This window comes from Bos mutus, chromosome 23 (genome assembly GCF_027580195.1).
Source record: "Bos mutus isolate GX-2022 chromosome 23, NWIPB_WYAK_1.1, whole genome shotgun sequence".
NCBI classification, from domain to species: Eukaryota; Metazoa; Chordata; class Mammalia; order Artiodactyla; family Bovidae; genus Bos; species Bos mutus.
This window is the reverse complement of record NC_091639.1, coordinates 45,273,124-45,288,539: the sequence shown is the minus strand read 5'-3', so window position 1 is coordinate 45,288,539 and position 15,416 is coordinate 45,273,124. Positions and strand designations below refer to the sequence as shown.

The 15,416-nt window shown below is 36.8% G+C and overlaps 1 protein-coding gene across 1 annotated transcript in view; it reads left to right on the top strand.

The window, feature by feature from the left end:
• BMP5 (bone morphogenetic protein 5) overlaps positions 1 to 15,416 on the top strand; it is a 143,860-nt gene that overhangs the window by 107,182 nt on the left and 21,262 nt on the right. The window contains exon 4 of the mRNA XM_005902648.3: positions 13,291 to 13,485. Within this exon, the coding sequence (XP_005902710.1) occupies positions 13,291 to 13,485 (195 nt within the window). The remainder of the gene's footprint in view (positions 1 to 13,290; positions 13,486 to 15,416) is intronic.

Sequence of the window (15,416 nt, the reverse complement as noted above, 5' to 3'; positions counted from 1 at the left end):
AAAATCTATAATTATTAAGGTATCTAGAGAGCTCTTATTACAGCATTTAGTAGGATTATATTTTTTCTTTTCTTTAAGTGCCACAATGGAAACCTAAATTTCTCTAAAACATTTTAAAACGGCTTCTATTTCTATAAATTTTAAAAACATTAAAGCATAAATAAATCTATGGCAATATGTCATTTTTCAATTTTTTTTTTTTTTTGTATGAATCAAGCCAAAGCAAGATTTAGAAGATAGCTAAACAAAACAACTGCCTAGGTCAATTTATGTGAATGATTTAGAAGAGTTTCCATTGAGAAGAATTTTTTTCTGTATCTTTATGGTAAAAATGACTAGATTTCTACTAAAAATAAATATGACATAGATTTCCTTTGGGGTTTAAGATCAGTATTTGTTAATTTTCCAAACCCATGTAAGCTGTGACCTATGGATTTTCTAACTTGTGTTATGTCTTAAAGCACATCAGAGAACATAAATCTTTCCTGGCTTTAGATTTTTGCTCTTTTCCCACTGCATAAAAATGAGCAAAGTCATCAATATGCCTTTCATGGCTAGAGTAACTAAACAGAAACATTGAGGCACTGTTAAATTTCTACCTTGTTCAACCTAACATCTTATTAATTCTCCTCTTAGTCATATACTATTTTTATAAACTATACTTTATGTATTTTCAAATTGACTCAACCTAGTAAAACATTTTCTGTCTATACAAAGAACTGCTTTTTAATAATCTGATTTTGTCAGTATGTTTAATAATTCCATACTCATATTTTGTATTTTTTTAGTTTTCATGATCAATTCAGGTTTTATTTCCTAAGTATATCTGTAGCTCATATAAAATAAGCATTCAAACATGTATTTGCAGTGGTGGTCAACCAATATAATATTAATAACTTATGGAAACTAACATTTCCTGAGAGGGTGCTAGATGTCAGCCATTTGGTGAGATTTTTAAATGGAATGTCTGCTTTATTTTCACTGTTTTCTCATTTTGTACATGAGGAAACAGTCTTATAAAGCTCAAGAATCTTGCCCATGAATCTAAAAATGATTTGTATTCCAAGTCAGATCTTATATACTATGACTCTCACAAATGAGATGAATTTTATATAAATTCCAAACTGAAAAACAATGCACTTTTATAATTTCCAAACAGAACAGTGGATTAATCATGCTTGTTATGGAACAAAATTGAGCTTTATGTTGGATTGTTGGGAATTGCCTTTGGGTTTTATATTTTCTGCCTGGAATCTAACTGTGATCTGACCGACAAAAGGTAACTGCATTTTTGGCCAGTTTTTTGTTTTTTAAAATCTATCTACTTCAATATTTCTTATAGCTCCATGCACAGTTACTGTTAACTTGATAATTTGTAGACTGAAAAGAAGAAACTGTAACTTTTTCTGCCAGTGATCAGCTTCAACATGTAATTAAATTTAGTCAAATTCCATTTCTTTATTTTGATAACAGACGTCTCCTTTTCTTTGTGCCCTGGGTTGCTCACTAATGTATTTTTCTAGGTTCTCCCTCCCACCCCTCATTTCCTCTCCTTCTGTTTTTGTACCCTTAGTCCAAACTTCCCATCATGGAATCCTCAGGTCTGCTCTCCCATCATCCTTTATTAAGTCTCAACTGGTACCCAAGTTTGTAGTTTCAATCACGGTGCAACGAACTCACTTGAGGTGAGTCAAACATGCAGTTTGCACAGTTTATTGATTATTTGCAAAATTTCAGTATGAAATTCGTCCTGTGTCTTACCTCATCAATTCTCTTCCCAGCATCTAGGCTGATGGTGACCTGTTATTATGCCAGCCCTAAAGAGTATTCCCTGAATTGTGTTTTGGGGAGCAACAAATTGGTATAAAATTTTCCTCCAAAATTGAAAAGACAAAGTATCTGGCAATGAATCACACTTTTAATTTGTCAATGTGCTTAGCTTTGCTTTCTAATTTTTTCCCCTATGAGCAGAGTTACATTGGGTTAGCCATAAAAGCTTTGCTAAAAACATCATATTTTGAACAAAATTGTTTCAATGTAAATTACACATCCCTTAGTTCTTTTGGATATAACAACTCATGCTGATGGTTTCTTTTTAAATATCTATTTTGCTATCTCTATTATTATATTTTTCTTTAGTTGGTATCTGAAATGAGCCTCCATAGCCTAGTTGAGTTTTGTATAATGATCAGTAGAGGGAAAATAACTTTTCTTTAAAAATAGATTTGACTATAGTATATATTCAGTAATAAATTGAAAATCTTGAGTGTGGTGTTTTATGTCCACTATGTATACAGTGTTTTAAAACCAAAATTTAAATCAACTTATTTGTTTTAATTTATAGTATGTTTATATTTGAATAAGAGCCACTTGGTAAACATCATTTACTTATCCAAATTTTAGCATCACAACTCAGAAACACACATGAAAAATAGTTTTGGAACCAAACAGGAGTTCGTGCTGCTTCACTACCTGGTGAAAGAGGTATTTTACCATGTTTTAGATTTCCCTTAATGAAAAGGGAAATGGAAGCGTTTGGCGACATCTGTATTCCTGTTTTTGATTTTCCCTAATTCAAAACAGTAACTATGGAGCACCCATCTTGCCAAACAAATGCCAAGGTCAGGAACATATTCCAGTTTTTCTAGGCCCTAACTCTGCTTTGACTGATGATCTGAAGGGTAAATATTTTCGTGGTAATATTTCATTTAGGGGCATGAAGAATATGAGATTACCCTTTTCTCATCGTGCACAGAAATTAACTCTGTCTCTTCCATCGTTCTTTCCCCTATAAGTTGAATATTGTTGAATGTATTTCTTAAAGACATATTGCAGAATAAGGGCAGTGCTGGTTTTGCATCTTGAGTATGGAGTACAGTGGGAAGAAGTAGTTGGTTCAGTCACTCAGTCATGTCCAGCTCTTTGCAATCCCATGGACTGCAGCACACCAGGCTTCCCTGTCCATCACCAAGTCCTGGAGCTTACTCAAACTCATGTCCATTGAGTCCATGATGCCATCCAACCATTTCATCCTCTGTTGTCCCTTTCTCCTCCCACCTTCAATATTTCCAAAATATTTCAATATTTCTAAATCCAGCTTGAACATCTGGAAGTTCACGGCTCACGTACTATTGAAACTTGGCTTGAAGAAGTTTGAGCATTATTTTGCTAGCGTGTGAGATGAGAGCAATTGTGCAGTAGTTTGAACATTCTTTGGCATTGCCTTTCTTTGGGATTGGAATGAAAACTGACCTTTTCCAGTCCTGTGGCCACTGCTGAGTTTTCCAAATTTGCTGGCATATTGAGTGCTGCACTTTCACAGCATCATCTTTTAGGATTTGAAATATCTCAACTGGAATTCCATCACTTCCACTAGCTTTGTTCGTAGTGATGCTTCCTAAGGCCCACTTGACTTCACATTCCAGGATGTCTGGCTCTAGGTGACTGATCACACCATCGTGATTATCTGGGTCATGAAGATCTTTTCTGTATTGTTCTTCTGTGTATTCTTGCCACCTTTTCTTAATAACTTCTGCTTCTGTTAGGTCCATATCATTTCTGTCCTTTATTGTGCTCATCTTTGCCTGAAATGTTCCCTTGGTATCTCTAATTTTCTTGAGTAGATCTCTAGTCTTTCCCATTCTATTGTTTTCCTCTATTTCTTGGCATTGATCACTGAGGAAGGCTTTTTTTTTATCTCCTCTTGCTATCCTTTGGAACTCTGCATTCAAATGGGTATATCTTTCCTTTTCTCCTTTGCCTTTAGCTTTTCTTCTTTCCTTAGCTATTTGTAAGCCCTCACCAGACAACCATTTTGCCTTTTTTCATATCTTTTTCTTGGGGATGGTCTTGATCACTGCCTCCTGTACAATGTCACAAACAGGTCCATAGTTCTCAGGCACTGTATCAGATTTAATCCCATCAATCTATTTGTCACTTCCATTGTATAATTGTAAGGGATTTGATTTAGATCATACTTGAATGGTCTAGTGGTTTTCCTTACTTTCTTCAATTTAAGTCTGAATTTGACAATAAAGAGTTCATGAGCTGAGGAAGAAGAGAGAGCTCTTAGTCCATGAAAGGCATCGACAGTCACTGGTGACCTGGCTAAACTTTGGCTCACTCACAGGAACGAAGGAAAATCATAACAAACCAGAGCATCCACCCACCTAAGTCAACAGTGAGTATTGTAAGTGAGGACCAAAACTTGAAATTGGAGGGAAGATGCTTCAATAGGAAAATTACGAGTCCCTAATCCTTGAACATGGGTTATAATTTCTCTGTAGTCAAACTAGTCAAGTTTTAATTTGAAAGGAATGGAAAGGGGTAGGGGGACCACCCGTGTTGTGGATGTAGGAAGTGTTGAGTGGTCTTCCCTCTTGATGTTGTTGCTGTTGTTCAGTTGCTAAGTTGTGTTGTTGTTGTTCAGTTGCTAAGTTGTATCTGACTCTTTGTGGTACCATGGACTTCAGCACGCCAGGCTTCCCTGTCCTCTACCTTAAACGTCACAAAACTAGCAGCTACCACAGCATCCTTGACAGATGCAGTGTAGATGTCACTGCCAGACCCAGGAGATGTTTGGATTTCCTCCAGTCTTCTCAAGGTGGGGAGCAGAGATCCAAGAGGAAGGCATTAGCCCTAAAGAATCCCTAACAAAAGGGCACTCTGTGTGCTGAAAGGAATAGAGTGGGCAGGGATGACTTAAAAACATGACCCTTCTCAGACCTTTATTTATTCCTTTAAAAAGTATAATCATTATTTTACTGGGAAGAATACATAAGACATTGTGTGTAAAACAACTGTTAAATTACCACATGTCAACATGGCAGCTGCTTCTTCCTTTTTAACTTTAGAAACATTGAATTGGCTCCTCTCCTCAATTCCCAGTTTCCCTGACCCCTCTGAAAGGCTTGCTGGTTATGACTTTTGGGTATCAGCTCTATTTATGAGTGGAGGTACTCACATGATTTCTCTGGGAGGTAATAAAATGATAGAAGCATGACAGTTGAGGTGTGTTTCTGACTCGAGCGGACCAGTAAGTAAACACCTGGGAAGTACCTGTTATTTTGCTTCCAGACAGCTCAGTAGGATGCTTTTGCTCTGGGGGCCACCATGGAATCATGAGGTCTCACTTGGTCCCTTATGTGTAAGTAAGGCTCCACTTTTCTTCACTCAAAAGAATGGTTTGTGATCCAACCATCATATGTGAAGGATTAAACTAAGTCCCAAATATCTTAACTCCGTTTTTTTTCTTTTTTGACAAAAAGTAGACACTTATCATGGTATATACATTAGGTATCCAGTATCAGGCTTTCACTATGTGTATTTTGGAAAGTATCTTTTACTCCTTTCACTCTTTCTTTTTATTAAGCGTCAAAATGATTTATTTCTCTTGCATTTTGGTAGTTCTGCACTATTCTAAGGCTTCTAGAAGTAGCTTATGATCATTTCATAGGTTCATGTATCAAATTGAAAGGGAAGGTCAAACATTTAATGAACTATGTTTTTCTATATGATAAAAGTTCTTTTTGCATAATCTGTCATATAAGCTGGTAAAAAAGAATGTTTCCTTTAGAGACTCATAAATTTCCCAAGTAACTGCATTAAGTTCATTGCAAAGACCACTTTCATCCACTACAGATAAAATTCAGCGTCTGAAATTAATTTCAGTGCTATGAAACAAACCCAAACGAGGCTTGACGTCTAAAAGCTTTTCTTCATTGATATCTTAACACGTAGTAATATATAGTTTTTAAAAACTTTTTGGTTGATTTCTGCTGAAATCCTGCTTTCATTATAGTTTTATTGAACTCTCCTGTGATTTTAAAGGAAAGACGTGTATGTGTGTGTACACGTTTCTTATTTTAAAAAGTCACATAAGAACTGGAAAAGATACTAAAAATAATTCACTCTTCCCATGGTTTTGTGAAAAGAATGTTTCTGCTTTCTTAAAATAAATGAGACCTGTAAGACCAACTGTAACCAAGCTTTTGGGGGCGTGTGACAGATGATGTCTGTAAAACTCTTAGGGCCTCAGGGGAAAGGCTCTATATATAAAGAGAAGAGCTATTAAAAAGTAAGTGCTTATGTGAAGGTAAACTACAATTCCTAGTTTGAGATTCATATTTCCACTAGCTGAAAAGAGAGCTTCAGTAAAAAGCATTTGTGAGGCTGGTCCCGCCTGAGACGGTGAGCCGCTGTGTTTCAGACAATGTCCCTGGAAGGAGACTAATCCTTTTCCATCACTCAGGCCCACCCTAAGCACAATAAAACATTTGCGCGTTCTGGAAAGCTTCCCCCATGAGGCACAAACCTCTGGCCCTGCTCCTTTATGTTTCTCTTCCTTTCTTCCTTCTGCCCCGGCCCCCCTCCAGAAGCCTCTTGAACTGCAGGTCTCAGCTGTTTGAGTTTCCCCCTATCTTGCCTTGAGCCATGATACCCATATTTCTAACGGAGAATCCCAATTTCTTTTCTCACCTCCATGATTTTCTCAGGTAGATGATAACGATTCCTTCCACAAACTTTTCACAAAGAATTGAAACTCCTTAAAAAATCTTTTCCTCCTTCAAACTTCTCTATCCTTCACGTATCCCAATCCTAGAGGAAAATGAATTTCTTCCATTGCAATGTTACCAAAAACTGCAACTGCATTTCTTGTCTGCCGGTATAACTCAACCCCAGCTCATGCTGGCTCCTCAGGAGCTGCTCCCCAGCTGTCCTCTGTGGGTGTCATACCTCCAGTGTTATCTTTTCCTCTTTATCATCAGCCACAGAATTCTTTCCTTATTTGCACACATTATTACATTTGACCGTTCTTTTCTTGTTGACACTTTTTAGTAATGAATATATATATATATAATTGCTAATATATAATACTTAATATAAGATGAAGTAGTTATTTTTAATTTACTCTTTTAAATTTAAATATAGCAAAGGGATTGCATGAAGCACCTGGCTTGTTAAATAGTGTTAAATAAAAGCTCAGAATCACCATGAAGAATCACTAAAAATTCTAACCACCTTGCACTCTGAAGTTCAAGAATATATGTAATTTGCTAATACCACATTACTGGGAGTTTTAAGTATCACTGAAATAGTTTAAAATCCCAGCTTTTCCTTGTTTTTGTTTGAGATTACAAGGCAATGTAAACCATCTTCACAACAGGAAAATTCTGAGCATGAATGTAAAATTCTATTTATGATACTTCAAATATCTGGCAATAGGTCTGTGCTTTTACTATAAAAATAGAAACTGCAAATTTTTCATCAAGTTATAACACAGTTGAAATTCATAGCTAGATTGCAATTTGCTTAGTTTAAGATTTCACTGAGTTAAAATGTATATGGAATTTAAGTAGACAAAATTCTATCTCCCCCACATTCCTTAAAATCGGATATAAAAATGATTTAGTCTATATGCCTGGTAGAGAATTCTGCACATTTTAAATCATCTGTTTCTAAAAAAGGTACAATTCCAGTATAATTTAGAGCCGGGGAACTATAATTTAAGAGCACCAAAATCAAATTTAATCACAGATTGAAACTAAGCAAAAAGCAAGAGAGTATGTGAATAAGAAACAGTGCAGTGATTTGTTTTCTGTGAACTAGCCCACAGCGGATGCTGTGAGCTCTTCTGAAGTGAAGAATAGGTAATTTGTGCACAAGTTTCATCACAGGTGTTTTGGGTTAAGCATTCAATTACTGTGGGTTTATAGGGGGAAAAAAAACCCAGTGGAATTTATGCTAACATCTTACAGTGATATCAATGTTTGGGCTCTGATAAATCCTCAAATGAATGTTTTTCAAATTGTGTATTCTGGAGGAAACTGAATGCTCATATTTGGAACCACTTATCCTTATAACATCAACATGTCTCTAAAGAGCTGTTTTATGTCAGAGGCTCCTTTAATAACCCTGTTTCTAAAGAAATAAACATTTCAAAAGTCACATTTTCCCCCAAAAAACAGTCTGAAATACAAAACGAATCAGTTGAGGATGGATCCTTGGTTTGCCAGTGTACCTTCTGCATGATTCCAAACTTTAAATAGTTGTGTTCAGAGGCAGACATGAATACAATACTCTGACACCCAGGACTTATATAAAGTCATACAGATCAGGGGAGCAAATCTGGAATCTTTATCTTCAGTTATGGCAAAATGTGTAGGTTAAAGCTCCAGCATCGCATACTTTCCTAATGATTCTTGTGTGAAAAGAATAATTATTTCCTTAGAAGATACTATCCTAACTCCATCTTTATTCATTTCGCAGTTAATAAAACTGAGAAATGTCCCAATATTCACTTCTCAAATTCTTCCTCTTCCCTTGATACTGTACAGTAATTTTGAAATGAAAGCAAGATGGCCAAAATAGGAATAGTTCTAAAAAAATTCACATGGAAAGATTTAATGGGCATTCTTTGTTCAAATGTGAAAGATGATAACTCTGGACTCCCATACTTGTCCTGATCACCCCTTTTATTTTATAATCCAAGAATTCTGTGATACATAAACCTGGGATAATTGGGCACCATGTTCTTTTGGGTCCCGTTGCCATCAGTGAAATCACTGGAATGCTGATATATCCTTCAGAGAAGCTTTTCTATCTCCTCTCCCATTTTGTGTGGGAGATTCCAACTGAATTTAAACTTGAACAAATCCCAACAATCAAGTTCTTCTCCCTCTCTTGCTCTCACCCTGCCCATTTCCTCTTTCCAGTGAACAAGATCAGGACATGGATGTGACATAAAGAAAGTGTCCTCCTGTTCTAGGACCATTTATTCCCATCACTTGCCCTGCCCCTCACTTTGAGACGGTTTTGGATCTACCTTAAAACCTCCAAAGCCATCAGATTGCTGCTTGGCATACCTCTGAACTGCTGCAACTCTCTGAAGCTGACGCTGCTATAGTAGGTCATCTGAACCCACCTACATCCTGGGGCTGCCGTCTTGTACCAGTGTGGAGCTACTTGGAAACCACTTTTCTGAGGTAGGAAGAATCTTTGGCCATCACTTGTGTTGCATCATTAACCAAACGCCAAAGTAGGGCTCCCTTGCTCTCTCAGGATTTTATAGGGACTTTGGGTAAAAATAGATCTGTTAGATTTCCATGAATCCCCTTGGTTCTTAAGGAATTCATCATGCAAACATTGGAGCAAGGCCAGAAGGAAGACTGAGTTACAGACTCAAAATCCCTGCTTCCTCATACTCACTGGGACATTATTCTGAATCTGTACTCTAGGGCTTCACCTTTTCCTTATGATGAGTTCTCTCCCTTTAGGTCTTTCTATTCTCTTCCAAATATATGCCTGATGTTTTGCTTACCCATCTTCTAGCTATGCCTAGACTTGTCTGAATCCTAAAATGATTAAGCGTGGATTCCAAGTTGGTGTCCCTTATCACCATTTTATTACTCTTTTTATTTCCCCAGGTCATTTTTATTTCCAGTTTATATTCTTTTATATTTTAATTTTTCAGTGATATATATATATTCTTTATATATAGTATAGTCATAGTGAAAGTGAAGTCACTCAGTCATGTCCGACTCTTTGCGACCCCATGGACTGTAGCCTACCAGGCTTCTCCGTCTATGGGATTTTCCAGGCAAGAGTACTGGAGTGGGGTGCCATTTCCTTCTCCAGAGGATCTTCCCGACCCAGGGATTGAACCCGGGTCTCCCGCATTGCAGGCAGATGCTTTACCATCTGAGCCAATGCGTATATTTACATATACATTCTTCTTCATATTCTCTCCCATCATGGTTTATCAGAGGGTGTTGAGCATAGTTCCACGTGCTGTACAGCAGGACCTTGTTTCCTATCCACGTTTTCTAATGAGAAGTCAAAAATGAGGATTAGCTTTGAAAAATAAAACCACTGTAATACACGCCACGTACATAATGGTTTTCCTAAATCACAATGTTTCACATAGGTTTCTTTACTGATATATTTGCAGTATCTAAATCACCCTGTATCTTAAATAGTAAAAGTCAGCATTGTTAAATAGACTTTATGAAAGATTCCCTACTTTTAATACCTGCAATAGAGTCTGGATTTCTTTAGCACTTCTAAGGAGAACGACTGTTCAGCCCTATTCAAAAGGTTCAGTCAACATCATCAGTGGAGGTGTAATGTGTCTGAAGGAGAAGGCCAAATAATGCTTCCATGGTGTGGCTCAAGATCAAGACCCACTGAGCAAGTATTAACTTATGGAATCTTAATAGTCACCTCATTGCTGAAGTGGAAAGGAAACCAAGAGGAAACTTAATAATATCAAAAGTTATTTTAAAAGGAGTTCACGTTTGTTTGAAGGGGACTTTGCCTCACACACAATGTCCCCCTTTGTAAAGACCAAGAAACCCGTATTTGTCACACACACACACACACACACACACACACCTTTATAGTTTTCAAAGCATAAATCTTGAGAGCAATCTTCTTTCTCCAGAGATAAAAATCAAAATATTGAAAGTCTTTCAAATAATTACAAAAGGTACCCTCTTATAAACCAAAGACATTTGGAACTTTGGGCTCAGTGCCTATTTCATGAGAATAGGGTCAGTGTGTTGTAATGAATAGAAAACTGATTGTATTGTATTCCATTTCTGTGTCGTGTGGCAACCTATTTCAATATTAGAAAGATCATCTACTAAAAATGATTTCTGCAGTTATCCGTGTATACAAGTAAAAAATTTCGTTCCTGTTAAATTAACACTTCATTAAAACATCAAACTCAAAGCTCAACAAATACTTTTTATGTTGTGTTCCAGGACAGAAAAAAAAAAAAAATCCAAAATTTAAAGAACAGATCGCCAGTTATTCTAGTCCATCACAGTCAGGTTTCTCAGTTCTGGTTTTCTTTTTTTCTTTTGCTGTGCTCTCTGTCACTGGAAACATCTTAAACCAATTTCAAGGGCTACACCTGAATAAACATGTTGTAAAAGTGTTTATGTATCGAGGTGGGTCAGTTCAAGGTATGGTATTTGGCTGGAACTTCTAATTTCTCTTTTTACAGCAAAAGGGCTGCCAGAAGGAGGAAGTCTGAGCTGAATTAATACATTTGTTACAGTGGAAGTAGAATGGAAACTACTCTGACCACAAATCAAACTGCCTCTTTCATTTATGCCAGTGATAGAGGTTTTCTAAGAAATATAGACTCTGGCATGGAGCCACTGTAAGTTTGCATTTAAAAGAGAAACCCATAGGCTTATTTGTTTAAGGTTTACTGCTCTGATTATTTTGAAGTTCTTTCTCTGCTAGGATGGAGTGGAGTGGCATTTGGGAAGGGAGCGGCTATTTTCACGTTTGTAGGAATGTAACAAGTTTTCCCAATGAGCGATTGTTGAGGACACCAGTGAATGCTGTCTGCATTGACACACATGCATTTTTTCAACCAATATCTCCACATTTGAAGGACTTCTGTGTCCCTTGCAACAGCTGCACCACCTCACTTAACACAGTCTCGTTTTCTGACGGTAGAAGGTCCCTGCACGATACAAGTATACACTAAAGTGTTTATGCTGCCAAAATAAATTGTGTTAAGAGCAAGAGTTTATTTGCTAAAATGCCACTGATGCCATTTCAGGGACTTGATTTCTTTCTTCCAAGGTGGGTTAGGTCTTATAATGCACTGAAGCTGCTGCACAGTCTTGACTGAATAAATATTTTAAGAAAACTGGCACATCCCTCCAGGGGCAAGGCACAGCCAATCATGCACGTATTTCTAACCACATGATATATTACTCTGAAAAGATTGGTAACTTTTGTATCTGGAGTAGAATTTGTTTTTGCATGAGCTTTGAGTAATTTTCAACTAAATGTACAACTTAAAGTTAAATACTTCATTCTCTCTGGGTAATTTTCACTGAAATTTTTATCGGTCAATAGTTTTCTTTATATATATGTACATACATACATAAAAACACACACACACATATAATTTTCTGGGATATTTATTTTAAATGAGAAGATCATAACAAGAGTGAATTGTAAAATGTATAACAAATGCCTAACTCCTAAGGTATTTGTGAAATCAAATCAAATAATGCATGGAAACCACTAAGAAAATTGCCTATCACAGAGTCAGAAAGTATCATGGTAGATGCCAGTGGCTGCAGGTGTTGAAAGAGATGGGGAAGGGGGACGGGGACTAGCGTTTAATAGTGACACGAGTTTCAGTTTAGGAAGGTGAAAAATTCAGGACATGGATGATGGTTGGAGTCGCACAACAGTGTGAATGTACTTAGTGCCACTGAACTGTGCAAGGTATGGTTAAAATAGTATATTTTATATTAATATTTTGTGACTTTTATCACAATAAAAATATTAAAAAATAAAAGAATACCTAGTGTACATAGCAAGTGCTCCAAATGCATTTGATGTTGTTATAGTGATGAGTATTATTTTTGCTACTCCAATGGGAGAAGCACGTGATCAACATCTACTTCTAGTCTCTAGGGCAGCTGACTTCTCACCCACTATAGCGCAGACCCTGTGCGCACTCCTTTTCTGATAAACACCCACCGCAGTGGACTCAGAAGGCTCTAGGACACAGACTGCTTTAGACTAAGCTCATCTGGAATTTTTCTCCTTTCTGAGCATTTCCAGGCTTGATTTGCATCCTCTGAAATCCTTTCAGTAAACATCATTCAAGTGTGTCCAAGCGCAGAGAAAATTTTGAAGTTTTCATGTTTGCTTCAAAATCCTCTACATAGAGAAAGACCTGGTGCTTAAAGTAAAGCTCCATGCCCAGCAGGGGCCTCTGGAAGGTTCTTTGAAGTGCTTTAAGTGGATCACAGCTTTGTAAAGTTTGCTGGGCACAGGCCCGAAGTGAGGAGGGGGTTTATCAACCCTGGAAAGTCTCCAAAGAAGCAGGGAAAAGTAGAAACACCCAGCCAGCTATCCAGCTTTAATCACACAAAGGAAAATTATAAGGCATTTAATGCAGAAGTGCCTGTAGCTAATATTTCTGAAATCACTGGTTAACACGGACATTTCCAGCCTGATGGTGGTCAAGCCATTTAGAACGTTACCAACTTTCAGGTCTGAGAAAGAGCCCAACAGTGAAGGCCTGGGGGTGTTGTGTGGCTAAAGGGAGATACGAAATGGAAAGCCAAGAATGGATAATCGTCTGTAACAGTACATTTTCCACGTTTATGAGATTCTTTGGCCCGCAAATAAAAGGTTCTGATGGTGTTTTCAAACATTTACCTTTTTCCACGGACCCTCTGAGCTCACCCCTCAGCAGCTGAACTTCATCTCTTCTTAATAAACCCAGTGCCCCTTCCTTGGTTCCAGGTCACAGCATCAACGTGAAGTCGGCCGGCCTCGTGGGACGACATGGGCCTCAGTCAAAACAGCCGTTCATGGTGGCCTTCTTCAAGGCGAGTGAGGTACTTCTCCGATCTGTGAGAGCAGCCAACAAGAGAAAAAATCAAAACCGCAATAAATCCGGCTCTCATCAGGACTCCTCTAGAATGTCCAGTGTTGGAGGTAAGATAAAACCAGAGCTGCAGTTCTGCACAGAGAGTTATGGGGTCGTATGTTGCAAATCAAGTAGCCACAGTAAATTTACCCCCTGGTATACCCTCATTTGGTCTATTAAATCATCCAGCCGTGTTTCTCGCATCCCCCAAATGTTTCATTAGCAAATCATTCAGCAATTCATTTTCAAGTAAGTGGGACTTACCTAAATCTGCTGAAAGATGCAATTCAAATTCAAATCAAGCTGGCAATAATAAAATTATTAAATGGCTACATCAACAAAAGCTAGTCCAAACTGAACTCCACAACTTGTGAGCTGACCTTTCCCAGGAATCTCACATATGGATGGGTAACAAGTAAATTCAAAATAAAAATATTCCTTTGGTACTTAAAACAGTACATGTGAATCATGAGCTTAATTTTTCTGCCAAAAGAAGCAGGGTAGATTGTATGAAAATTAAGTTAATATTTATATTCCCATTAATTATTTAGAGAGATGTTATGTGGATAATTTGCTTTGAGTGTGTGTATACATATACATGCTCATATAAAATCAAACAAAATGTTGTAAATGCACAGTTGATCCCACTGTACTTGCAATTTAATCTATTAATTGATAGATAAAAAATACACTTGATCTGAACTTATCTACATGATAAAATCTGAAGTAGTTTAATTATATACTTTGTACCAATGAGTACCTTGTTTAGTTCAGTTGCAAACAAATTTTTATAAGCTGTTCTTAGATGAAAATGATGGCTATTTTATTCCTAGGAATTGTCTTATCTATGAAAAATAAACCTATTTGAAGGAGAAAACTTACCCTAGAACATCGCTAGTTAGTACAAAGTGTTTGTTCATTTGTAAAATGCGTCTTCTTCTGTGTCGATGGCCACCATATGCAGTGTACTTGTGAGGCACCGTGAATGAGCTGGTGAACAAAACAGATATGACCTCTGCATAGGTATTTCAGCAAATACGAATGTTTTGCTCTTCCAGAAAGACACATCCACACAGTGTTTGCCATTAATGATTATAAATAAAACAAAAATATATAGAATTTTTTTTGATCCTGGGACTCTTAGCAAAAATACTAAGTGGAATTCACTGGAACCCTCCTAGAGTGAAGGCACAGGAGAAGTGTGTTAGAGAGAAGTCTATTTTATGTATCTAGCAACAGAAGCACAAGGAAGGGTTCTATGAAATTGCATTATAGTAAATTACATTCTACACAGAAATCATGCTTTAAAATAATTTTCCATCAAATAAGCTTCACTGTCTTTTTCACTTGAAAGTAAATGTGATATTAGTACCTTATTACAAGGCTATTTTATAAAGATCTTCACAAGATATTTAGTTTGGCAAAAATTTTAATTGCTTAATATGAAAGATGGAGAAAAATAACTTTCTAAGAACTTTTCTTCCTTGTAAATACTAGCCTGTCAAAGTTGTATATTTTTCTTTTCATATAGAATGGTTCTGAAATGGGTTGAAATGTTTTTAATTTAATGTAGCAGATTGCATTAAGAAAAAGATTTGTTAAATCTTGAATAGAACAGTAAATAATTTTTGAGAAAATTTCAAAGGGAAAAGTCACCTGCGTATTATTAGAGCTGGTAATGACTCTGGCAGAGGCATTGCAGCAAATGAAATCATCTAAGTCTTTCTCCCTATTGGTGAAATCTATTTATCTTCCCTTCCTGACCACAGGTAACAAATGTGCTTCTATAACTAGAAATGAATAAAACACATGAAGCAGAAATCACGTAACTTTTCACCAGTTTCCTAACACCATTTAGAGTACAAAATTATTCTAATATAGACCAATATTTTCTTTTCAAAAAGTGTGTCATTGGCACCCATTTCTGTGAAATATGTAGTAGGTGGTTTTGGAACATGTTCATATTTTGATAATAAGAAGAAAGAAAGTAGTTGGTCTG